General features: G+C 44.3%; 1 protein-coding gene across 1 annotated transcript in view; it reads left to right on the top strand.

Moving 5' to 3' along the window:
• The window catches only part of nrp2a (neuropilin 2a), a 79,415-nt gene extending 55,565 nt beyond the window's left edge, over positions 1–23,850 (top strand). Inside the window, exons 10-17 of the mRNA XM_044018033.1 lie at positions 408–587; positions 1,462–1,606; positions 8,288–8,473; positions 12,417–12,682; positions 13,680–13,776; positions 16,633–16,665; positions 22,536–22,598; positions 23,098–23,850. Coding sequence (XP_043873968.1) covers positions 408–587; positions 1,462–1,606; positions 8,288–8,473; positions 12,417–12,682; positions 13,680–13,776; positions 16,633–16,665; positions 22,536–22,598; positions 23,098–23,402 — 1,275 coding nt within the window. The 3' untranslated portion in view covers positions 23,403–23,850. The remainder of the gene's footprint in view (positions 1–407; positions 588–1,461; positions 1,607–8,287; positions 8,474–12,416; positions 12,683–13,679; positions 13,777–16,632; positions 16,666–22,535; positions 22,599–23,097) is intronic.
• The last annotated feature ends 1,686 nt before the right edge of the window (positions 23,851–25,536 follow it).

The raw sequence follows: 25,536 nt of genomic DNA, 5'->3' as shown, positions 1-25,536 counted from the left end.
ATTTAAGAGTCACAGCTCACAGGAGTCGCTGATCCACTGCTGCCTCCGTCACTCAGTTCAAATGTGTTATTTTTAAGAATTTGGCACATGAAGCCCATTTATTTAAATGACCTACATTCTCCTAACAAGGCAGCAGCAGACCTGCAGCTCCTGTCTCCATGTGAGCTAAAAACAGACGAGCGAACGCTTCACAAACTCTGATTTCCAGCTCGAATCAGGATGTTTAAAAACATATGCTTCAGATATTTTACCTCCCAAGATATTCTTCTGTTTGGATTAAGACGAGTGGCAGTAGATTAACCGCTAGAAAGAGCCACTGTTGAGCAGATTAGGGCCGTTGCTGTGGCGTTGTTTCCCTGCCTGTCCACATATTGTTCATGATGTGAATCTAAATCTAATCTCCTTAGGTGGACCTCGGCGTCCCGAAGACGGTCCGCGGCGTGATCACCCAGGGAGCGCGGGGAGGAGACGCCGGCAGCGGAGCGACCACGGACAATCGAGCGTTTGTGAGGAAGTACAAGGTGGCGTACAGCCTCAACGCAAAAGAGTGGAATTTCATCATGGACTTCAAGACCAGTCTTCCAAAGGTGGGCACGGACCCTACGTCACTATGTCAAATTTTAAGCTAACGTAAATTTTATATTTTTTGTAAACTTGAAAAAAAATGGAAAAGTTAATAGCATATAAGTTTAGTAACATGTTTATTGTAATCACCACATTTCTGTAGTTAGTAAAAAAAAAAACATTTGTATGACATTTTGTAAAATTTTAGGGTAATGTAAAAAAAATTGTAAACTTAGTAACTAACTTAGTAAGTAATTTTGTAATAACAAAATTGTATAACAAAAACAAAAGAATGGAAATTTAAATGTATATAAATTACGTAACGTGTTTTTGTAATTACCACATTTTGTACAACTTTTTTGATCTTTTTGGGTAATATTTTTTGTAAACTTAGTAACATCTTTTTGTAATTAGAATATTTTATTTATAAAAACAAACAAACACGAATTGGAACGTCGTAGCCCCAGGGCTCTCTAGCGCGCCCCCAGAAGTCGAGTTATGGTCAGATCGGTGCGAGATTTGGTGAGTCGGGCTTACTCCGACGTTTCTTGAGGCTTTTTGGAAAATTGCGCTAAACGTATTTTTTTTATATCGCGTCTTAGTCGCACATAGTTGTTCAGATTTTAACCAAACTTTGTATACTCGTCGCACTCGTAATTCCAAACAAATTTCCAATGTCCAATGTGCTCCACCCACCCAGAAGTCGGCCATTTTGGTAAACAAAAATGGCTAGTCTACGCTATTTGAACAAACTCGGTCCATGTATTCCAGACAAGTTAACGATTAAAAGTTGTCAAAGGATTTTCTCTACGTCACAAGGCGTGGTCTCAGTGCACCGACAAAGGAAAACGACTTGTTGTCATGCTGTGTGTGCTTATTGTTGTGTATTCGGTGCAGATCTTCGAGGGGAACACGCACTACGACACGCCAGAGCTGCGGCACTTCGAGGAGACGGTGGCCCAGTACGTGCGCTTGTATCCGGAGCGCTGGTCTCCGGCAGGGATCGGGATGAGAGTGGAGATCTTGGGCTGTGACCTTCCAGGTAGGACGCAGATTATAAATTGAACGATTTCTGCAGTTTTGATTATTTGCTGCCTGTAGTTTTCCAGGCTGTGTATAATTCTCCCCGCTGCACGGTAATAAACTCGAGCGATCTGTGCGGAACTCGGAGGACCTTGAAGGAAGGTGGCTCACATTAGATATGCATGAGAGTCATTAGAGTCTGCCAGAGGTGAAAAGAGACAGCCAGAGAGAGAGAGAGGGGGAAAAGTGCAGTTTAATCATCAGCAATTGTGATTTAGAGTTTTTAGACGCTCAATCTCGCTGAAAAGATCATTTTAAACTCATAAAATCTGCACCTGCTTAAGTCTTTGGATTGTGTTTTCCACTTTATGTCACTGTGAGACAACAGGAAGTGGAAGTTTGTCGGCAGCTCACTCTCCCACACCAAACTCCATAGAGAAAATCATCGATTTTAACATCACAGCTCACAGGAGTTGTTGATCCACTGCTGCCTTCATCAGTAAGTTCACATGTGTTATTGTGTGAATTCGGCATGTAAAATCCTTAACTCAGATTTACCTCAGTGACACAAACCTGCCACACGGGGCAGCAGTAGACCAGCAGCTCTTGTGTCGCTGCAGGCTAAAACCACTCATTTTCTCTATGGGGTTTGGTACACAAATTAAATTTCTGAAGTTAAGTTAAGAGTGAGCGTCCGTGTGTCGCAGTCAGTGCTGACTCAGAAGAAAGAAAAGTTTCAGCTTTGAGAACAAGTGTGCTGGGAGTGGACGGGGTTGAGTTTTTGAGGAATGTGTCTCTGCAGAGACAGCACAGCACAGAGGGAGGACTTTCCAGCGGGGTCTGTTCTCCAGATGTGAAGCAGCAGCAGCAACTGGTTCACACACATTTCACACACACACACACACACACACACACACACACTACTACTAATTTTATCACTTGACTCTCACTGTTTACCACTCCCTCGGAAACTGAACACAATCACACACACACACACACACACCACAGAGACAGCGATATATAAATGTGTACACACACGCCGCAGTAATCATGCGTCTATAAATGCTCTGAGGTGATTTGTGTGTGTCTGTGTTTGTGTGTGTTTGTGTGTGTTTGTGGCTTTTGCACATGTGCAGCTAAACTAAAGATGATGGCTGTTTTAGATTTTTATCTCATTTTTCTCAATTATCTCCGTGTTTTTGTAACATTACATTTTGGCAACATTTTCAGCTCACATTAGTCATTTTATTGCACTTGGTAACATGTTTTCGTCACGTCAAATCATCCTGAAACATCCATTTTATACAATCAGAGTTGTTATGTGTCAAGTTAGTCAAAAAATATTTTTCACAATTCCATATTGTTTGAAAAGGAAATAGGTAATTTAAATCTCTTGTAAAGTTATTAACATGTTTTACACATTTTTTGAAAAAGATTCTTATAAGTTAGTAATATTTTGTAAAATGTCATTTGTAAACTTAGTAACATATTTTCATCATTACAATATTATATATATTTTTGGATAACATCAATTCTTTTGTAAACTTAGTAACCTTTTTTTTAATCTGTGAAGTTAGTAAACATTTTGTAAAAAATGATGGGTAACATAACTTTGTAAAACATATTTTCATCTTTATTTTTATTTGTAAGATTTTAGGGTCACGTTAATAGTTTTTGATGAACCTAATAACATTTTTAATAACATTACAATATTTAAGGTTGATTACCGACACAAGGCTCTGCCTTTTTATGTTTAAGGAAAATATATTAATATTGAATCAGTTTTTACAGTTATAGTGACAATGTTGGTTAAATTAATCTTGACAGGAAGTGTCTTATTCTCAATATTACATACAGAAAACACAATTATTGCAGATTTGTTTGCTTCTTTATCCCAATAATCAACACACACACACACACACACACACACACACAGATAAATGCACTGGGTGTGTCGCGGTGGTTTTAGTTTCCCCTCCGCGTTCCTCCTGTGACGCTCACAGACGAGACAGCGTCTCCTCCGTGTCGATTGACCGGCGACCCGCGGGAGTACAGTGATGAACAGCAGCCGCAAAAACATGGAGACAAAACCATCCACCTCTGGGATTCTCTCTGCACTGGTTCCTGGTTTCCTGTCAGAGGGGAGAAATATTGTGATTTCTGTAACGGTCACTTTTCCGACACATGGTTGTAGTTTCTTCTGTTCTCACTCTGAGGCCTCGGAGCTTCACTGCGTGGGTCTGTGCATGTTTTTCTTCTCCTCTTTTCCTCTGTTACTCATCACTCACACCTCTTTTCCGTGCTCACTCACTGCTGTTGGTCCTGACTCGACTTCTGTTTCCCCCGATTCACTCACAGCTGTCTCACACACACACACACACACACACACACACACACACACACACACACACACACTCACATTACAGGTGTTTTTTGAAAGGCAGGAAATTCCCCGTCTTTTTTTTTCCACCTTCAATTGTTTCCATCAGGCAGAAAAGTACAGCGCATACTACTTTATTTGAATTTATAACCTAAATACACTACAACAATACAACAATAACAATCGTTCTCTTTGCATGAAACAGTAAGAAAATAAATTAATATATTATTATTGATTAATGAAGATAATCCATAGTGACAGGAGATGGCGGTGACGTCTTTTAAAGCTCATATTTTACACTTTAGTCCTTGAACGCAGCACAAACTCTGCTGCAGCTGCTGCAGTACATTTAGGAACAATAAACCATAATCTGTCTTGTGTGCGCATTGCGTATAAATATGAATAAATATGAACTATATTAAATCATACTTAATATCATAAATGACAATTATTTCCAACAAGAAAATCATGACAGGATCATTTCATGTTGTCCCATTTTCTATTACACGTGTTGTAGCACTCGCTGGGTCCACTGTGTGGCGCTATAACGATGCCAAAGTCCTCACGTGCCATAGCAACACTGTTGATCCAATTTGACTGCAAATATGAGGTTAATCTGATCAACTCGATGGGAGGAGCTTTTCATAATGTACAACATGTCATTTTCTGCTGCCAGTAGGTGGCACTATTTCATCAAAATCACTGTTTTGGACAATAAAATAATCTCTAAATTTCACAAAAGTTATAAAATCAAACCTAATCAAATGTCATTTTCATTTGGTGAACTAATAATTTCCCCAAGAAACCTTTGATAAATGAGTTAAAACCTTTAAATGTATGTGTTTTTTAACAAAAATACAAATCATTAAAAGGTTGCAAGAATTTCGGCGACCCAAAATAAATCTCCTGTGACCCAAATATGGGGCCCGACCCAGTCTTTGGGAACTACGGGTGAAAGGACACTGTAACAGTGAAACAAAGACCTTTTTCTGACGTTTATTTGTGTGAAGAAGCTGCAGGACCTTGTTTTTTTGGCTCCTGACAGAGACTTAAGACTCTGATGACGATGTCATGTGAGGCAAAAATTAAATTGCCTCATTTAAAAGACCATAAACGGCGCTCGGGGCGCCACACAAACATGGCGTGACGTACAATCCATCGTCATGTGAGGTAAAATTTAAAAAAAGTAAAAATGGAGGCACCTGGACACCTGTTAATCACAGTCCTCCAGTCTCCTGCTGTTATTCTCCGCCTCATTTAAAAGACCATAAGCGGCGCTCGGGGCGCCACACGAGCGTGGCGTGACGCGCGATCGATTCCTCTTCACAGTGACTTCCTGTGGAAATGAGCGCCCCAGCTGGAGAAATGGCAAACATGAAAGGGGGCGACCACAGCTGGCGACGGCGTCTGACATTCACCCGGGACGTGTTAATGTCACGCCGCTCATTAACCACCTCATCAGCCTCTCATCGCTGCGGCTTCACAAACGTTCCCCCCAAAATTCTTAATCCTCCTGCTCTCTTCTTCTTCTTGTCTTCATCGTCTTTATTCCGCTCTAACCTTTTGAGTTTCCCGGTTAAGTTTTAAGACTGTGTGTTACACACACACACACACAAGAGCCAGTGCATTAAGATTCCTCCGGGCCCCCGTGCACTCGGTGCTTTTCAAAGGTCAAGCCTTGTCACAGTGTAAATGTGCTGACCTTTCCCAGGCGTGTGACAGAAACGTCTGCTGCAGCACGAGTGGCATCGACTCCCGCGCTCGTGTTTGTGTTTGTGTGAGAGAGCAGCGTGTGTGTGACCTGTGTGACGGAGCCGTGTCGCGGAGCTGCGCGAGGGGGGCCGGAGGGCCTGACCACGCAGGGAAAAGTCCCGGTCGTCCACGGCTGCTGCAGGTGATGATGCAAGGCCGTGATCGTCATGCACGGGATGAGACGCCAGCGTTTAGGAGTGGACCCGAGGGGAAACACACACACACACATACAGATAAATGCTTTTGAATGCTTGTTATTCCACACACACACACACACACACACACATAGTGCGGAGACAGAGAGCCAACCCTCTCTGCATAATAGATATTGCTCAATCCCAAAGAATCTGACTCAGCGATATGTCAGAGAAAAAAAATCTTCAATTATGTAGAAAGCCTTTCTGTAAATCTCTACTTGGCAGCCTGAGACACACACACAAAAGGACATGATGGGAAAGACAAGTAGTAGCCACTATTTCATATTCTTAAATGGCCTTTTTCCAGCACAAACTGGAGCTTGTGTTGTCCCACGCCAGAGTCCATAGACAAGATCAATGATTTTAGCTTGTGGGGCCACAGGAGCTGTTGATCCACTGCTGCCTCCATCACTACGTTCAAATGGGTTATTTTGTCAATTCGGCACTTTGCAAAAACTTTGTTCAGATTAACCTCAGTGACACAAAGTGACCACACGAGGCAGCAGTGGACCAGCAGCTCCTGTGTCCCCGCGAGCTAAAATCACTGATTTTCTCTATGGGGTTTGGTGTGTGAGAGTGAACTTCAGTTTCCAGCCAAAATGTTTGAGAAAAAGTGTTAAATGTGTTCTTACGATATCATAGACTTAAGCAGGAGCATGTTTTTTATCATGTGAGTCTTTTGTGAAGTGGCTAGAGTCTGGTTCTTGTTTGCTCGGGCAAAGTCGGTGCTGATATGACATGAATTTAAAAATCTATCCCTTTAAATGAGACAAGGCAGGGAGATCATGTGAAACATGATATTCTTGTGAATCCTCATTCTCCTGTCAGTGGACGTTAACGTCAAAGTGTGTGTGACGTTTGTTGACGGTTACACGAGACACAAGCTCAGGCGAGTGAAGGGTTATTATTATTTCTTCTTCTTCTTCTTCATTTATGATAAATGAGGATGAGGATCTTTGAGTTGATGAACTAAAACCTCAGTGTAAACTCCCACAATACACCAGGGTTAAAGCATCTGCTCCTAATAACACGCCGCTTTCTCCCAACTTCACATTCCAACTGCGGCCTGCTCAACATGTGTGTGTCTGCGTGTGTGTGTGTGTGTGTCTGTGTGAGTGTGTGTGTGTGTGTGTGTGTCACTCTTTAAACCATTTGAGCAAAATGCATAATTTTCTCTGTTAAAGCCCAGATTTATCACAGAGGAAGATAAACAACACACAAATACTCCCTCGTTTAAACACGTCACACACACACACACACACACACACACACACACAGACACAGTGTGTGTGTGTGTGTGTGTGTGTGTGTAGTCAGTGAGTGGTCCCAGAATGTGATCGTTCCGTCCAAGGTCGAGGGGAGTTTGTGTTTTATTCATCCATTCATCATCGGTAGCGCTGGGCGTCCTGCGCACGCGCGCGTGTGTGTGTGTGTGCGTGTGCGTGTGCGTCTGCGTGTGCGTGTGTGTGTGTGTGTGTGTCTGACAGTGACCTCACACACACTCTCTATGATGACATGCACTTTAATTCACCCTTAATTGGACGCTGAGTGAACTGCTTTGACACGAGAGATGAGAACAGTGAACTGGCTGCGTTTTATTTTCCTTCCACGTTTATGTCACGATGTTCGGCCAAGGAATAGTTTGACTTTTTTCGCTGAGTCATGTCTTTTGTTTCTCCTCCAGTATCATGGAGAGAGAGAGAGAGAGAGAAACCAAAAACAGGTGGTTTCCCACGAAGCCAGGGAGGTTAAAATGCTTTAATAACATTGCTCTATGTTTATTGTTCTTATTTGTTACAAAAAAATGTACTTTATTGACAATGGAGTTGTGACACAGTCAGACTGTTAGAATGTTAGTGAATAAGAAGACACAAACACCAGAAACTGGGCTGAGACCGTGACGATTATAAACATGGTTTAAGTTTGTTTAGAGCAACATTCCATCGTTTTTAACAAAGAGTGAAATAATCTTTAAGCTGCAAAGTCATGGAAAAATAGGGTTAGGGTTATTTTTATTCAGAATAATCACCAGTTTACCGCCTCTAAAATCACTGTAGATTATACTACAGCATCAGATGTAGGTGTAGTCATTTGAGGACGCTCCCTGGGAAAAACGAGGTTGTGGCGGATTCTCGTCCGATCATGTCACGTCTCAGTAGTTTGTCAATAAAATGTTTTATAATCTTGAGTGAAAGACATCAGAGTTTATAAAGTTAATATACTTGTGTCTTTGTCTGTAATCACGTCCTGTGCTGTCCGTGCTTCCTGACACTTCCCACACAAACAAACAGGAAGTGATGAATGTGTGCATATTGTTTCATTTCTTCCGTCTTTGACCCCGTGCCGCCGTGTTGTGTTTGTGTCGCTATAGAAACCCCCACTGTGGCCGACACCGCCACGCCGACCCCGCCGCCCGACACCGAGACCACCACCGCCCCCGCGACGACCACGGTGGCCACCTCGCCTCCGTCGGACAGCGTGTGCGACTTTGACCGCGGCCTGTGTGGGTGGACTCACGACCCCAGCGCCCCGCTCTTCTGGTCCCTGCACAGTCACGGTGAGACTCCGCCTCCTTCTTAAAGTATCTTAGACACAAAATCAGTTTTTCCTTTGGTGTTTTTTAATCGAGGAATGTTTGGATGCAGGAAATGAGTCCAGACGTTGTTTTCTTTAATTAAATGGAGTCATTTTCTCTCTCTCTGCATCTTCATCTCGTCTCTCAATTTCATTCAAATAATTCATTCAATTGAAACCAGTCTAATTTAGCAGCGTCGCCGTTTCCGAGTGAATGAGAATGGAAATGAACTGAGAGGTGGTGCGGTGTGTGACGTGTGACACCAGGGTCCGGCTGCAGCGAGGGGTTCAAACCCTGGAGCTCCAATTAAGTTCAGCGCAGACGAGTCGTCCGTTACCTCCGGCTCACAGATAGACAGACACACAGACAGATAGACAGACAGAGAGAGAGAGACTCTTCAAAGAAATGATTCATTTTTCCCCTTTATACTTAACGGAGGATCTAAAAGTGCAGCTTTCGGCGCGTTATTAAAATCTACAGAAGGCGACACTTCCTGTCCTGCTCGGCCTTGTTTTAAAATTCATTGCTTTTGAAAGATTTCGGGTTGTTTTTCTCCAGCTGCATGGAATTGGAAGAGGAATTTGTTGAAGTTTGCGTGTTTGCAAGTGTGTGATGTCACCTGGAAGCGTGACCTCCCTGGGGGTCACCGCCGCCGCCGCCGCCTCTGACGGTCCACGCCTCTTTCATCACCGGACAGGGCTGCTCAGATGAGTGCGGTTGTGACTTTCATGTACGGTGTATCATTTCCAGCCGGTTTTGACAACGCGCCGCGACGCCCCTTTGATTTCCACCCGCTCGGGTCAGAGGTCAGAAATCCTAGCCGGCGCAGGATCACTATTTCCCCCCGCGATCAAATCACAATTTAATCCTCTGCAAAAATTCCTTTGTCTCATGTGAGGCCGGGGAACTGTGATCTCCTCACCTCCTGACCTCGGTCATAAAACACCGAGCTGGAATTAGCCTCCCCTCCCTCCCTCCCTCCCTCCCTCCCTCCCTCCGCTGTCGTATTATTTGGCTTAATGTAATAAAAGTGTGTCCTTGTTTAGCGTCTCGCTGCAGGACGCCGCTGTGAAATGGATTAATCAGACTCTGTTGTGCACTGTCTGGCAAACAAGAGGCACAACAACAACGGTGCTCGCTGCACGCTACTGCTTTGGTTGCACACACACACACACACACACACATGGAGTGATGAAACGCCTCACAGAGTCACAGATATGCTTCTTTCACACATCCGGTGTCAGAGCTGCGAAGAGCCGAGGGACGCGCTGTCACGCGTGGAGTCTGAAGTGTCTCACACACACACACACACACACACACGTGTGGACGCATGACGAGCAGACGGGATCTGTCGAGATTTGTCCCTACAGATACAGCCTGTCTGAACCACACACACACACGCACACACACACACACACACGCACACGGTGAAAGGTTATCAGCTCAGTTGCGCCTGAAAAACACACACACACACGAGAGTGTGTGGACGAGTCAAGAGGAGAAGCAGAAGCAGTCACACTCGTGTTTGATGGCTCTAAACAAACCTGTGAAACAGAAACACGCTCTCAGAGGAATGTTTGTCATAAAGCAGGCGATTTAATCTGCAAATAACCCTCTTTTTAAGTTGCACTTTTAATAAAATGTGCGCCCGCTTACGTCTACGATATCTTAAGAACACATTTACCACATTCTCTCGCTAATAGATGGCCTTTTTCAGCAGGAAACCCAGCGTTTACTCTCCTGCACCAAACTCCATAGAGAAAACAGTCGATTTAACGTCACAGCACACAGGAGTTGTGGATTCACTGCTGCCTCCATCTGTAACTTCACATGTGTTATTTTGTGACTTCGGCATATGAAGTCCTCTGTTTGGATTTAAATAAGTGACATAAACCGGCCACACGAGGCAGCAGTAGACTTGAAGCTCCTGTGTGTCTACCAGCTTAAAACGCTCATTTTCTCAGTGGAGTTTGGTGTGGGAGAGGAAACTTCCATTTTCGGTATAAAACCCTATTTTTAAGATGTTGTAGACTTTAAGCAGGTGTTGATTTTATCAGACGAGCCCTCTGTGAAGTTGCTGAAAATCAGTTTTTCTTTGTGTCCTTGCTCGCAGCCATGTTTTCAATGCGAACAACCGCTCCTCTGTGTTCCAAGCCTGTAAAACAGAAGCACACTTCATAAAACTTCAGTCCACTTATGTCCACGACGTCCTAAGAATACATTCTGCCTCATTATATCGCCAATAGACAGCAGTTTTCAACAGTAAAACAAGGTTTTTAAACCGCTTACTCACCTGCACCAAAGTCCATAGAGAAAACAGTCGATTTAACATCCCAGCACACAGGAGCTGATTCTCTGCTGCCTTCGTCAGTAACTTCACATATTTTTATTCATAGTTATTTTGTGACTTTGGCATCTGAAATTTTAAGTTTGGATTTAAAAAAGTGACAGAAAGTTACCGCACAAGAAGAGCAGTAGACTAGACTAGAAACGCTCATTTTCTCTATGGACTTTGGTGTGGGAGAGAAAGTGGTTTACAAACTAACATTTTCTGTGGTAAAAAGATTTTGTCGACCTTAAGCAGGGGTTGATTTTATGCGGGGAGTGTCGGAGCCTGTAAAACAGAGGGAAAACACTCCTCATGATAAAGCAGGTGATTTAATCTGTTGATACTGGACATTTTTCCCACAGGGCCCACTTAAGAAATACTTCTCCAGAAGCCTCATTGACTCATTTCTCACACACACACACACACAGTGTACAGTACAGGCTCACCAATCTGAACTCCCCTCACAATGGAATTCATGCTGGCATCCAATTTGTAAAGTAAACATCCTCTGGTGTAAACAAACGTGAGTTTTGTTGGACTTTTCCCGTCGCTGAAGTCATTCACCTGGAATGGGAATGAAGAGAAATGGCTCCCGCGGGCCCCGGTGTGTGAAGGCCACTGTCCTCCTCGGCCCTATTCTTCTGTGTGTTTATATTTGTCATGTCCCCCATTGTGCGGCGTGTGAGACTATTGTGCGCTGTTAAATGTTATCACCGGGCGATTAACTCGCGTTCTGTCGTTGGGAGCTGTGTGAAAAAGTCACTCACTGATGATTATCGATGACGTGACTCGTCAGCGGACGCAGGTTGTTTTTGTGAGTGCGGCTTCAGTTTGGTTTCAGCGCGGCCGTTTTTAGATCCCGCACGCTTTTTTTATTGCCTCAAGGTCTGAAGTGAAAACCAATTAAATCAGCGCGCTCTTTTTTATGATGCCCACTCGCAATTCAATGCAGCAAGCGGCGAAAATCAAGGTTACAACAAAAGAGCTCTGCTCATTCACAGTGTGTTTAACATACTAAACCAGCTCGGCTGCTCGCTTTTATTTGCTCTTTTCTTTCATTATAAGCATTAATTAACAAGTCCTTTAAAGTCTGATTATTGTTCTTTAAGTGCTTATTAGGATGCTAGGGAATCAAAGTCAATAAAAATCTAGATTTTTCCATAAGTTCTTGTAAAACTCTCATTATAAGCATTAATTAACAATTAATAAGCAACTTTCAAGACCTTAAAAGATACTTATTCACATAAATAAGTCCCTTAAAGTGTAATTATTGTTTTTATTGCTACTTAAAATTGTGTTAATCAAGATTTAAATTAGATTCTGTTTAATTATATTATTAATTATAAAGTTATAATAATTGTGTTATTTGCAATATAATAAGCTTTATGCAGCATATTTATTGTTCATAAACATCTTATTTTAAACTCTTAACAAGCATCTAATATTAAAGTGTCACCAGTCTATGTTTTGATGTTCCTGAGTTTGTTCCTGGGTTAAATTATCCAGATGTGACTGAGTGACCTCTGTCTCTGTGTCTGTGTGTGTGTCTGTCTCTGTGTCTGTCTCTGTGTCTGTGTCTGTGTCTGTCCTCTCCAGAGCTCAACAATTATCTCTACATGGACGCCAGCCTGAAGACGGAGCAGCAGCGAGCTCGCCTCCTCAGCCCCGTGGTTCCGGCTGAAACCGGGCCCCTCTGCCTCCTCTTCTCCTACCAGCTGTTGGGCGAGGCCCAGGGTCACCTGAGGGTCCTGCTGCGCGACGCCCACAATGAGGAGACGCTGCTCTGGACGCTCGCGGGCGACCAGGGCCCCGTGTGGAAGGAGGGTCGCACCATCCTGCCTCGCTCCCCTAAAGACTTCCAGGTAGAATTCACATTTACGCACTAGACCTTTAATAAAAGCTCAATTCTGGCTAAAATCAGTCAAGTTTTAATCTTCCAGACGGAACATACAGATGTTATCTGTATCTTAATCACATGTTTGCTGCTTTAGTTCAGTGTTAGACAGGAAACTGCAGTTTGTAAAGCACTCACTCTCCCACACCAAACCCCATAGAGAAAAACAGCGATTTAAGCTCACAGCACACAGGAGTTGTTGATGCATTGCTGCCTCCATCAGTGAGTTCAGAGGTGTTATTTGGTGAGTTCAGTGTTTGAAAACCTTCGTTCAGATTAACCTCAGTGACACAAAGTGACCACACAAGGCAGCAGTAGACCAGCAGCTCCTGTGTCCCCGTGAGCTAAAATCATAGATTTTCTTAATGGAGTTTGGTGGAAGAGAGTGAGCGCTTAACAAACTCCAGTTTTCTGTCGGACAAGTTTGTCTCCAAGCAAAAACCAGTCGGTAAACATGTTCTTACGACATCTCAGAGTGAGTGTCCGTGTCTCAGGCTGCTGCTCGATGAATCAGTATCTGTGTCAAACTTTGCCCCAGAAAACAAACCTGCCGTCTTTTTCCGGCGCTTGTTTTCCTTTGAACGCGTCAGTTCTCCGTCTCCGTTTCACCTCGGGCCAGCTTTGTCTTCACAAAGCAGCTAAACTGAGCCACGTTGTCTCTGTCGGCTGCTCCACTGTTCAGGGAGCGGCTGTGCGTTTGTCACAGACATCACAAGTGCAGGAGGGTTGCCAGGCGCTGAGTGCAACTTTGAAATCATATTAACTTTTTATCCTCTTTCTCCTCCTCCTCCTCCTCCTCCTCCTCCCCGTCCTTGTTCTCAATTTGCCTCCATTCCCCTGCTCCCTCGCTGCCTTCATTCTGTCTCCGTCTTCCTCCTCAACTTTCTTCTCCACCCCCCTCTCCTCTTCCTCTTCCTCCTCCTCCTCCTCCTCCTCGTCTTCGTCTATTGTTCTGGTTTGGGTAGGTTGTGATGGAGGGTTTCTTTGTGCACGGCACCAGAGGACACATCTGGATAGACAACATCCACATCAGCTCCAGCACCCCGCTGAAGGAGTGTACACGTAAGTCTGTCTCACACACACACACACACACAGTTTCTTATGTCTTCAGAGGACATTATATTGACTCACATTCACGTCCTAAAGACTCAATCTAACGGTAAACCTGAATTACTACTCACCTAAACCTAATCCTAACGTGTCTTCACTTTAAAAACACATCAGGGACATAATGCATTCCCTTAGACCCTAACCCTTAACCATCCTTAACCCTAAAAGATCTATGTCCCCACAACTTAAATGTTTTGGACCTCACAAAGATATAAATACAAGTACACACACACACACAGGTTCCATGTCTTCAGAGGACATTATAAACTGTTGTTGATTTCCATTCTCTTCCTGGAGACCACTACTCACCTAATCCTAACCCTAATTTCATGATTTCTGTTCCCATAATGTGACTGTGTCGACAGATTTAGGTCCCCACAACGTGAGCAAAACCTGAAACAAACACATACAAACTTGTGTTTAATGCATCCCTTAGACCCTTAACCATCACAACTATGTGTTTTACCTCAACCCTCAATCTAAAACCAGGTCTTAACCCCTAAAAAAAAAACTTTAAAGTTGTAAAGGAACGAGACAAAATGTCCTCGCACATCCACACAAACACACAAACACACAACGTCTGGTTTCCATGACTTTAAGGGACCTGATCCTAACATCACCTTAATCATTTACGTTATGTGGACCTGATCTATGTCCCCACAACACCAGTAAAACCTGAAACACACACACACACACATTTATATGAATAACTGGACATTTTTTGTCTCTTTTTGTTGCACAAATTAAACGTAAACAAAGCTTCTACTTTCTTAATGTGAATGTTTATTCTGCAGCAGCCGTGTCCTGGTGTGTTCCACTCCTTCTGTGCTTGGCAACAAAAGTACATTCTATTAAAATAAGATAAAAAAAAACATGTTTTTCTAACATTACAGCACTTTGTAATGTTTTTTTTTTGGCAATGTAAGTCATGTTTGTGTCACTTTAATACCTGTTTGTAACAGTTTTATGGCGGTTTTCCGTCACATCAGCGATTTAAAGTCAGTTTTTTGACGACAGTGACACAATAAAATCACAATATCGCATCATTTCATCACAAAATTTCAAAATAAAAGTCCGGAATGACGAACAACAACACAAAATGAATCCGCAAAATACATTTAAAAGACACACAGAATAAACTCATCATCACTTGATATTCAGGGGCAGGCCACATGACGTTGATCAGGGGGCCCGCATTTGGTCCACGGGCCCCGAGTTTGAGACCTCTGATCAGCTCAGAGATAAGACATGAATCAGAAATAATAGCAGCAGGTTCTTCTCTCTCTCTGTGATTTGTTTAAAACCGTCTCCAAAGCCTCGGCTCGAGTCAGATTAAGGAGGCGGGGCTTGGCGGAGCTCACTCCGGGGTTCCCGGAAAACTGAAGGTTCTTGGGAGACAGGGTCTCTCATAAATTCCCGAAAATCTCTGTTTACGAATGAGAGAGAGAGAGAGAGAGAGAGAGAGAGAATCACTGCTGCAGCCCACAGGGCGTTTGTGGCCTACTTTTCTTTTTCTCCTCTTTCTTTTCTTTGGGAAAGAAGTAAACGCCGTCCCTCCCACTCCTCCATCCTTTCATCTGTGTGTGTGTGAGTGTGAGTGTGAGTGCCTGTTCAAGGAGGAGGAGAAAATGGAGTGAATGGCAGATTGATGGAGGGAGAAATGATGAGGTGATGTTTGGTGTTGGATCAAATCTGTGTGTGTGTGTGTGTGTGTGTGTGTGTGTGTGTGAGGTTCTGACATTAGATTTCTAAACTCTCACTGATGTTGAGAAAAACTGCCGTAAAACATTTACACAAAAACACGTTTCTAACGTGACAAAACATAACATAACAAAAAATGTTACAGAATGCTGTAATGTTACATGTCGTCATGGTGATAAAATATCAGTTACATTACAAACTGCTGTAATGTTACGTATGAAGCATATTGCTATGGTGACAAGAATATTACAAAATGATGTTATAATATATAGAAAATGTTATAATGTCACATATATATCACTCACATTAACATAAATATGTCACAATGTTACAAAAACATGACGATAAACTGCTGTAATGTAACAAATACATGCTTTTAAAGTGAAACACAAGAATCCTGAGGAAGATTATAAAGAAACAGGTCCTGGGGGTGACAGTAAAGATGCAGCGCCCCCTTGTGGCACTTCACAATAAAACACTAGGGCTGTATGTTGGTGGACACATGTTGTCTCCAGCCTCTTGTGTGGCGGACGTGTTTCCTCCTCCTGCTGCTGCTGCAGTGCATGCTGGGATGCTGCTTATCACCCAGCATGCAGTTGAATTCTTCCGAGTGTGTTGGCGTTCCCGCCAAAAACACAAACACACACACACACACACACACACACACACACACTGCAGTTCTGTGTTTATGTTCCAGGAAATCCAAACGAAGGTTCTGCTCTGAGCCTGCTCCACTTTATCTGGACGCCACAGACACACAGACACACACACACACACACACACACACACACACACAGACACACACACACGCACAGACACATAGACACACACACAGACACACACACACACACACAGACACACAGACACACACACACACACACACATGCACACACACACACACACACACACACACACACACACACACACACACAATGTTAAATGGCTCTCCAGTAAAGAAGGAGCTCAACAAATGCCACAGTTGATGTGAGTCATCTGAAGTTAAACGTCCTCAGGAGTTTGACAGTCATGTGACATTTGTCATGTGACTTTTTTCATATTAAAATAACTCTCCCTCCCTCTCGTTCTCTCTCTGTCTCTCTCTCACAGAACCCTTCACTGCTTTTCCTCCCGAGAATCCAGGTGAGTCTGACCTCTGACCCCCCCCCGTGACATGATGTCACTTCCTCTCTGGCCTTGCACCCTTGCCCGTTGATATGCACTCGCCTGCGGTTTTTTGCTTGGCGGTACTAAAATCCACCCCGGAACCCAAACCCCGGTCCGATCCGGACTCAAACAAGTCCTTAAAGCGATTTAATCGCCAAAGTGAAGTAAAAGTAAAGTATCTCAAACCATCATTTAATAGTTTTTTTGACCTCGTCAGTCTCGGTGGAAACAAAGGATTAGTCTCAAGAAGAAGTGCATCACACACACACACACACACACACACACACACACTGAGCCTGAAGGGTTTTAAATAAGTGTTTGCCTCATGGAAAAATGATTTGGAGCGTCCCGCGGGTTTCTGTGATTGATGTTAGTGTTTTGGCGTCTTCTCATGTCCCCCAACGAGAGAGCAGCTCAGCTGTTTCACTGCCAATGTGATGTGTGTGCACTTCTTTGCCTTTTCCTCGTCCTCCATCTTCTCTCTCTCTCACACACACACACACGCACACACACACACACACACACACGCAGAGTCTCTAAGCCTCGACAATGAGGTATTAAAATATATATTTTAACTTAAACCTCAGCGACTACAATATTTAAAGAATATTTCCTGAAGTTTGTTAAAGGTTCGCTCTCCCACACCAAAGCCCATAGAGAAAGTCAGTGATTTTAGCTGCGGGCGACACAGGAGCTGCTGGTCTACTGCTGCCTCGTGTGGTCACTTTGTGTCACTGACGTAAATCTGAACCAAGGATTCCAAATGCCGAAGTCAAAAAAATAAGACATTTTAACTTAGTGATGGAGGCAGCAGTGGATCTGTCAACTCCTGTGTGTGTGAGGTTAAATCTCTGGTTTTCTCTCTGGGCTTTGGTGTGAGAGAGTGAGCGCTTTACAAACTTCAGTTTCCAGCTGGAAAAGTCTGTCTGTGAAATAAAGACATGAACATGTGCTTAAGACATCGTAGACTTAACTTAATATAGGTTTTATACTGTGAGTCTTAAGTGAGTCATACCACACCAAACCCCATAGAGAAATCAGGGATTTTAACATCACAGCACACAGGAGCTGTTGATCCACTGCTGCGTCCATCACTCACTTCAAATGTCTCCTTTGTGACTTTGGATGTTTGGAAACCTTCATTCGGTTCAAGCTCAGTGACACAGAGTGACCACACGAGGCAGCAGTGGACCAGCAGCTCCTGTGTCGCCCGCAGCTTAAATCGCTGATTTTCTCTATGGGCTTTGGTGTGGGAGAGCGAGCGCTTTACAAACTTTTCCATGGTAGAACTTTGGAGAAAAAGCCTCAAACACACAAGCACACTCCGGACTGTCGCTGTGACGTCATCAGAGTGGCCGACTGCGCCGCGGCGGCGAGGGCGGGCGTCTCAGCTCTGTGTAATGTGTGTGTGCAGTGTGCAGCACACACACACACACACACACACACACGATCATTTCCCTCTGTAATTATGTGACACGGATGTGTTCGCCTCTCTGTGCACTTTCATAGTCGACCTGGATAATTGAGTAAAGGCGTCTTTGGAAGGTGTTTAGTCACGACAGTTGGAAGGGAGGGGTTCAAGCCGGGGGCAGCAGTGAACAGGATCTGAGGAGACGGCGCTTGGCTCGGGGAGGAGAGGAGAGGACTGGCCCGGAGTGATGCATGAGGACAAAAGAGGGACAAATGGAAAAAGCACGCACAGAAAAAAAAAAACACACAAAATCTGCAAACTCACGCCAGCTAAATCACAAATCCCCCAATCCAATATCAGCTCTGAAGGAGCGCTGGAATGTCGGATTATTCCCATGACGTAATTCTTGCATGGCACTGAGAGCTGAGGGAAGACCACGCCCCTTAATTCAATGTTTGTGTGTGTGTTGGGGGGGGCGGGGGGGTGCTTTCATCACTAATTATTATTGGCCTTTGTTTTTCCCCGTTTTCACACCACACAGTCATTTATGTTTGAATTGGGACTGATTTCAAACCCTAATCCCCCGCGCGGACGACCGTGGTGTGAAAACGTCCAAAAAATCAGCTGCAGCTGAGAAAATGGATGCAATTTATTTCATCAGTATTATTATTATTATTATTTCTGCAACTGGCATGCTTGTGCATGCTCACGCGAGGTGCACGACGTCTGCTGCTCAAACACAGGGACAGAAAACAGAGACTTTAATGTGAAAAAAACAAAAAAACAAGTGCCACTCCTCTCTTTTCCCGCTGGCCAATCATTCTGTATCTCTCCACCAGGGGGAGGCGTTCCTGTGCCTCCCTTGCCCATCCACTGGTATTACATAATGGCCGCCGGGGGCGCCCTCCTTCTCCTGGCGGTGGCCATCTTGGTCAGGGCGCTCTGTTGCTGCCGGCAACACCTGGCGACCAAGAAGAGCCAGCTGTCGGTGGCCTATCACAGCTCGTCGCAGTGCTTCCAGTACTCGAACTGGTCGTCCAGTATGGCCGCCCCAGGGGTGGAGCCAGTCCTGACCGTGAGGCTGGACAGCCGGGACCGCCACCGCACGCTCTGCTGAAGGGAAGTGCTTAGTGTCCTCGGTACAGGAGGAGGAGGAAGAGGAGGACGTCTCGTGATGAAAGCTCTCTTTCTCTCTGTCGCTTATGGACGAAGCTTCAGCTGCTGTGTCCCCGCCTCCTCCTCCTCCTCCTCCTCCTCCTGGCTTCACTGAGGGAAGTTCTCGCTGTTGACATTTCACACTCTGCCGCTCCTCGACGAGAGAGAGAGGGGATCTAAAGTCTGAGAGGGAGTTATTTATCTCAAACGGCTCGTTCTCGGACCATTGAGCGCCGCCTGGCTCCTCCTAACCCGGCGTGGACCGTACACGCCGTCATGTGAGGGCCACGGTTCCTCTGTGAGAGCTGGAAACAGGACGTGAGACACGAGGAGCAGAGAGGGAGAGAGAGAGAGAGAGAGAGAGAGCTGTGATATGAGCTGTAGCAGTGGAGGAGGACGAGTCGTCGTTCTCCACAGAGCATGTGCACATTAAAAACAAAAGGAATGCAAATCCATCACACTTAAAGCGGCGCGGCACACATGGAGATAAGCTGCTGATGTGATTGAACAGTCTTGTCTCGGGCTGATAAAGCCGTCAGTCAGTGATGGATGTCGCCGTCGTCAGTGTTTAGTGTCTCATCTTGATTCTCTGGCATAATAACAACAATAATAATAATAATGATAAAAAAAAGCACGTTGTTCCCCCACTCCCCCATTTCTGCTCCACGCCCCGCCCACTCCCATTGTTTTCCGCCGTGTCTGGGCCCAGATGGAAGCCGCGCCACACCGAGCTGTACTGTGCCATAAGCGCCGCGTTCTTCGGCCCCGGAGAGGAATCTGACGTGCAATGAAAGCCAGAGCCGAGCCAGCGCTCGTCCTTTAGTGCCATAAGACGCCGTGAGCGTAGTCGCAGATTTAAAGTGATAGTTTGCGTTGTTTTGAAGTACAGTGACGCGTCGTCGCTCTCACGGAGAAACGGAGGCTTGAAAACAAGTCAAAACAGATTCAGCCGCTTAACAAGAGACTCACCAAATAAAAGCTACGCCCGCTTAAGTCGACGGCCTCTAAAGAACATGTTTGACGTTGTTTCTCACAACAAACTGGAATTTATGTCGCTCTCTAAATCGTTTCACTCCCACGCCAAACCCCATAGAGAAAATCAGCGATTTCACAGTTCACACAGATCACAGCTCACAGGAGTTGTTGATCCACTGCTGCCTCCATCAGTAACTTCAAATGTGCTATTTCGTCACTTCGGCATTTGATTTGCTTTGTTCGGATTTACTTCAGTGACACAAACTCGCCACATGAGGCAGCAGCAGAACAGCAGCTCCTGTGTCGCCATGAGCTAAAATCGATGATTTTCTCTATGGGGTTTGGTTGTGGGAGACTGAGCTGCTTAAAAACGTCCGGTTTTTTTTGTTTTTTTTTTTAAACAAATCTAAATTATTTCTATTTTATTCCCAACAACAACAACAAAACAACAGAAAAAGACAAATTAGTGCCAATCTCTCTCTCATCGGTCGATGAGACGTAGGTCTTCACTCTGAGGCTTAACGGGGCGTGTTTCTCATCATCTGTCACACCAGCAAAAATCCATAACCCCCCGCGCTCCCCACACTTCAGCAGAATGCGCCTCAATTAGCCGCCACAGTTACGAAGCTGCACTTTTCTCTCCCCGCTTTTTTTCTTTTTTCTTTATGTATTTTTTGGCATGCACTCACTTTAAGCTTTTACATCAACGTGAGAGAGAGAGAGAGAGAGAGAGAGAGAGAGAGAGAGAGAGACTGTCCACCTCGACACTGTCGCGCTCCAAGCTGCTAATAGTTGTAATTAGTTAATGGACAGATCGCATTTATGAAGGCTGCGGTAAGCACTTTTTATCTCCCATTCACGCCGCACCTCCGTCACCCAGTCCACTGCCAACATTCAGTCGCCCCTGGCAACGGTATTAATTATGCCACCGGCCACCAAAGACGTCCACGATGAGACGCGTGCCTTTGCCAAGCAGCTACTCCCACTCCTGAACGCTCTCCAGGACCATCCCCACACACACACACACACACACACACACAGAGAAATGAAAGTGGTATAAAGTTTAAAGTCCGCTCTGGACAGAAGTGCTGCAGCCTTTGCTACTTGTAATCTTTTTCAAAAACATCTCCTGACGCCTTTCACGGACGGGAGAATGAAAGAAGTGTCGCGAGCTCTGCTTAAAATGTTGTCGCCCAGTTGTTCTGTTTCTCCAGCATCTTAATCAGGCATGAGACGATATATGAAGATATTTTTACAATATTTGTAAAATATATATATATATGTATATATATATATATATGTATATGTATATATATATGTGTATATATATATATATATATATATATATATATATATATATATGTATATATGCTTTAATGTGTTTTATGGGGTATTCTGAAGCATTAACAGGCAGAGAAAATGTCGTGTCACAAAAATGTCAGGAAAAAGGACTCAAAATGTCTTTTTACACATGAAAGTGTGATGGAAATCACTAGAAATTTATTAATGTGGCCAAAAAAATGTCATAATGATAGAAAAACATGTATCTGTCACAAAATGTCATTTTACCCAAAAACATTTATTGGAATCACTTTAAAACATTACAAAAACATCACAAGAAAAAGATTAATGTTGCCAAAAATGTATCTGAAATGTTGCAAAATGTAATTTTAACCAAAATAATTACAAAAACCTCACAAGAAAATCATTAATGTTGCCAAAAAATGTCATAATGTCAAAAACTTTGAACTGACATCAGGAAAAATGACACAAAATGTAATTTTACCCAAAAATATTACATTGATATCACTTTTGTTTTGTCAAAACGTTACAAAAACATCACAAGAAAAAGATTAATGTTGCCAAAAAAAGTCGGAATGTTGCAAAACTGACTTCCATTCTAATAATTGAAATTCACTTACTACGGTCGCGTTTTATGGCGATGACATCATATATCATCCCATCCCTACTCTTAAACTTGACAGCGATGGTGTCGAGGATTTTCTCAGTGATGATAATAATAATCTGATGATGATGTCATGTTTGCATCTTTATTCACATGGAATGAACAGTCTTATACCAACAGTATGTTATGTATGTGATGACCCATGTGTGTTTGACAGGAATGTAACATAATGATCTTTCTCTATTAATAAAGTCATATTTTTCTATTTAATTCCCACGACTGCTGCTGTGCTGTTGTGTGTGTTATATTATAGCAGTATATTATACAGTACATGTGCAGGACTGGCTTTGGTGGTTAAAATAAAACCAAACATCTGTGTCGCCTGTGCTTCTCTGACAGTGAGGAAACCCAATGAGTTTGGAGACGGACGACTTTTCAGCGGCAGGGACCCGTTAGGAGGAGGTAAGCAGCTGTTTGGGGGGTTAAGAAAGAAATCATGAGTGAAAACTAGGTTTTCCTCTAGGAAGATCGTATTTCAACCACTCACCTCATAACATATATTAAAAATGATGTTTTCTGGCAAGAAATGAACATTTTTGCGCAGCTCGCTCTCCCACACCAAACCCCATAGAGAAAATCAGCGATTTAAGCTCACAGGGACACAGGAGCTGCTGGTCTACTGCTGCCTCGTGTGGTCACTCTATGCCACTTGAAGTTAATCTGAATGAAGGATTTCAAACCCAGAAGTCTTAAAAATAATAAAACATCACACATTTGAACTTCCTGATGGAGGCAGCAGTGGATCATCAACTCCTGTGTTGCTGTGATGTAAAATCGCTGATTTTCTCTATGGGGTTTGGTGTGGGGAAAACAAACTTTAGCTTCCTGTCAAACAGTGAGAGAAACATATTATTCAGAACTTTTATCGAACTTTTCTCCGTCTCTCCCACTCCTGCCTCAGGTTTACAGTTTCCCGAGTGGAACACCGAGTCGCCGTCCTCCGAGCCGCCGGTGACGCGCATCTCGGAGAAGGACAACTCGTGGCTGTACACACTGGACCCCATCCTGGTCACCATCATCGTCATGAGCTCGCTGGGCGTGCTGCTCGGCGCCATCTGCGCGGGCCTCCTCCTGTACTGCACGTGCTCGTACAGCGGGCTGTCGTCGCGCTCCTCCACCACGCTGGAGAACTACAACTTTGAGCTGTACGACGGCCTCAAGCACAAGGTGAAACTGAACCAGCAGCGCTGCTGCACCGAGGCGTGAGGCGCCACATCTCCACCTGCGGATCCCCTGGACACGAGCGCAGGGGGGCGGAGAGATTTTTAAGGCTTGTTTCTGTGAGAGGAACGCGCGTCAGTTACAGGTTCACTGGACGCTGTGCTACTTAAACGTGATGTTTGGAAAGGTGTTAGGTTTAGGAAACGTCTTCTTTTAATCACACGTGGACACCGTGGCCTAGAACTTAGAACTCCTTCTTCCTGTGGCACGTTTCTTTTCTTTGTTATGATTATTTTCCTCTCTCGTCGCAGACTCTGCTCAGCCTCAGTTATCCTGAGTCCCCCCCCCACACACACACACACACACACACCGACAGTCTGTGGTATTTTTAGTCGCCGACGTTCCTCCGCTGTCTGTCTGTCTGTCTGTCTGTTCAGTGTTTTCAAGTCTGACGTCTGTGACGGCAGATAAGTCGAGAGAAGAAGAAGGAAAACAAAAAAAGAGAAGTGCGTGTTTTTTTAACTTTTTAGCGACGGAGAGAGAGAGTTGTTGTTTTAGAGTTTAGTTGTTACTGGTTCCTGTCAAAGACAAAGGTCAAGTTTACATTGTGGTTAACGCGGGAAAGGTCACAGAGATTTTTAGGCGGGTGGTGCAACCTATGGATTGCGGGAACGAGCAGAGACGTCGACCTGAGAAGGAGACAGAGAGACAGAGAGACAGAGAGAGAGAGAGACACTTGGAAGGACGGGGACAAAAATGGGATCTAAAACAAATGCACAGCCAGAAACCGCTTTCTCAATCCACTCTGTGTGTGTGTGTGTGTGTGTGTGTGTGTGTGTGTGTGTGTGTGTGTGTGTGTGTGCGTGTGGACACACAACAAGCCTTAAAAGGAAACCGAGCGTGGAGCGAGGAGACCATCTCTCTCCCTCTCTCTCTGTCTCCCCGCTCTGTTAACTTTTTTTTTCTTTTTTACATACCTAAAAGCCATGATTGAAAGGACCTGACCTCTGACCCGTCACACACACACACACATACGTGCGAGCGACCACATCAACCTGCCGCCCGAGGATGTTTTTGTTAGTTTTTGTTATTTTCTCTTGTCGTGCACGGCTGTGAATGGATTCTTCCTCCTCCTCCTCCTCCTCCTCCTCCTCCTCCCACACACACACATGTATATACAGAACACGCCGCTTCTCTCTCTCTCAGAAAAACATGAAGACTCTCTGATAAGGACCTAATAATGAAGGGAATAATGGCTGCTGCTGCTGAGAGACACACACACACACACACACACACACACTCTGGACTCCACTGACTCTCTTCAAAGTGCCTTGGAGCCTCTGGGATCCAGCTCACCTTTGGAGCCAGTATCAGAAGCGGCGACTCTCACCGTCGCCCCCAGGACCAAGCCCTGGACCAGGACAGTACCCGGAGCCCCTCGCCCCGCCTCGCCCTTGGCCCCGCCCCTTGCCTCCTTTCGCACTGCTCGGACTGCTGTTGTTGTTGTTTTAAAGGGGTCTTTGTACAGGAAAAAAAAGCTCTTTTTATGATTGTTATTATAATTATTGTTATGATTATTTAATAAAGGATTTATACCATACTGAAGATGGAGAAGCTTTTTTGTCCTTAAAAAGGATGTTTCACAAAGTGTTTATTGACGAAAAACCACTTTACCAACAGGAAACCCAAGTTTGTAAACTGCTTACTCTCCCACACCAAACCCCATGGAGAAAATCTACGTTTTTAGCTCACAGGGACATAGGAGCTGCTGGTCCACTGCTGCCTCGTGTGGTCACTTTGTGTCACTTAATTAAAACAGAACAAAGGTTTTCAAACATACAAAGTCACAAAGTAGACATTTGTACTTACTGATGGAGGCGGCAGTGGATCAACAACTCCTGTGTGCTGTGGCGTAAAATCGCCTCTTTTCTCTATGGGGTTTGGTGTACAAAGTCAGAGGAAGGTTCTCTATCCAGGTGTAACATGTCTTCACAATGAGGTTGTCACTTTATCTTACTATTAAACGGCCTTTTCTGTTTATAAACCCTGCACCATAGTCCATTGAGAAAATGAGCGATTTTAGCTTGTGTGGACACAGGAGCTGCTGGTCTGCTGCTGCCTCGTGTGGTCACTTTGTGCCACTGAGGTAAATCTGAACAAAGGATTTCAAACACAGAAT

This window comes from Solea senegalensis, linkage group LG2, assembly GCF_019176455.1.
Source record: "Solea senegalensis isolate Sse05_10M linkage group LG2, IFAPA_SoseM_1, whole genome shotgun sequence".
In the NCBI taxonomy this organism is placed as follows: Eukaryota; Metazoa; Chordata; class Actinopteri; order Pleuronectiformes; family Soleidae; genus Solea; species Solea senegalensis.
The sequence above is the reverse complement of the archived record's forward strand: the minus strand, read 5'-3'. Positions and strand labels throughout refer to the sequence as shown.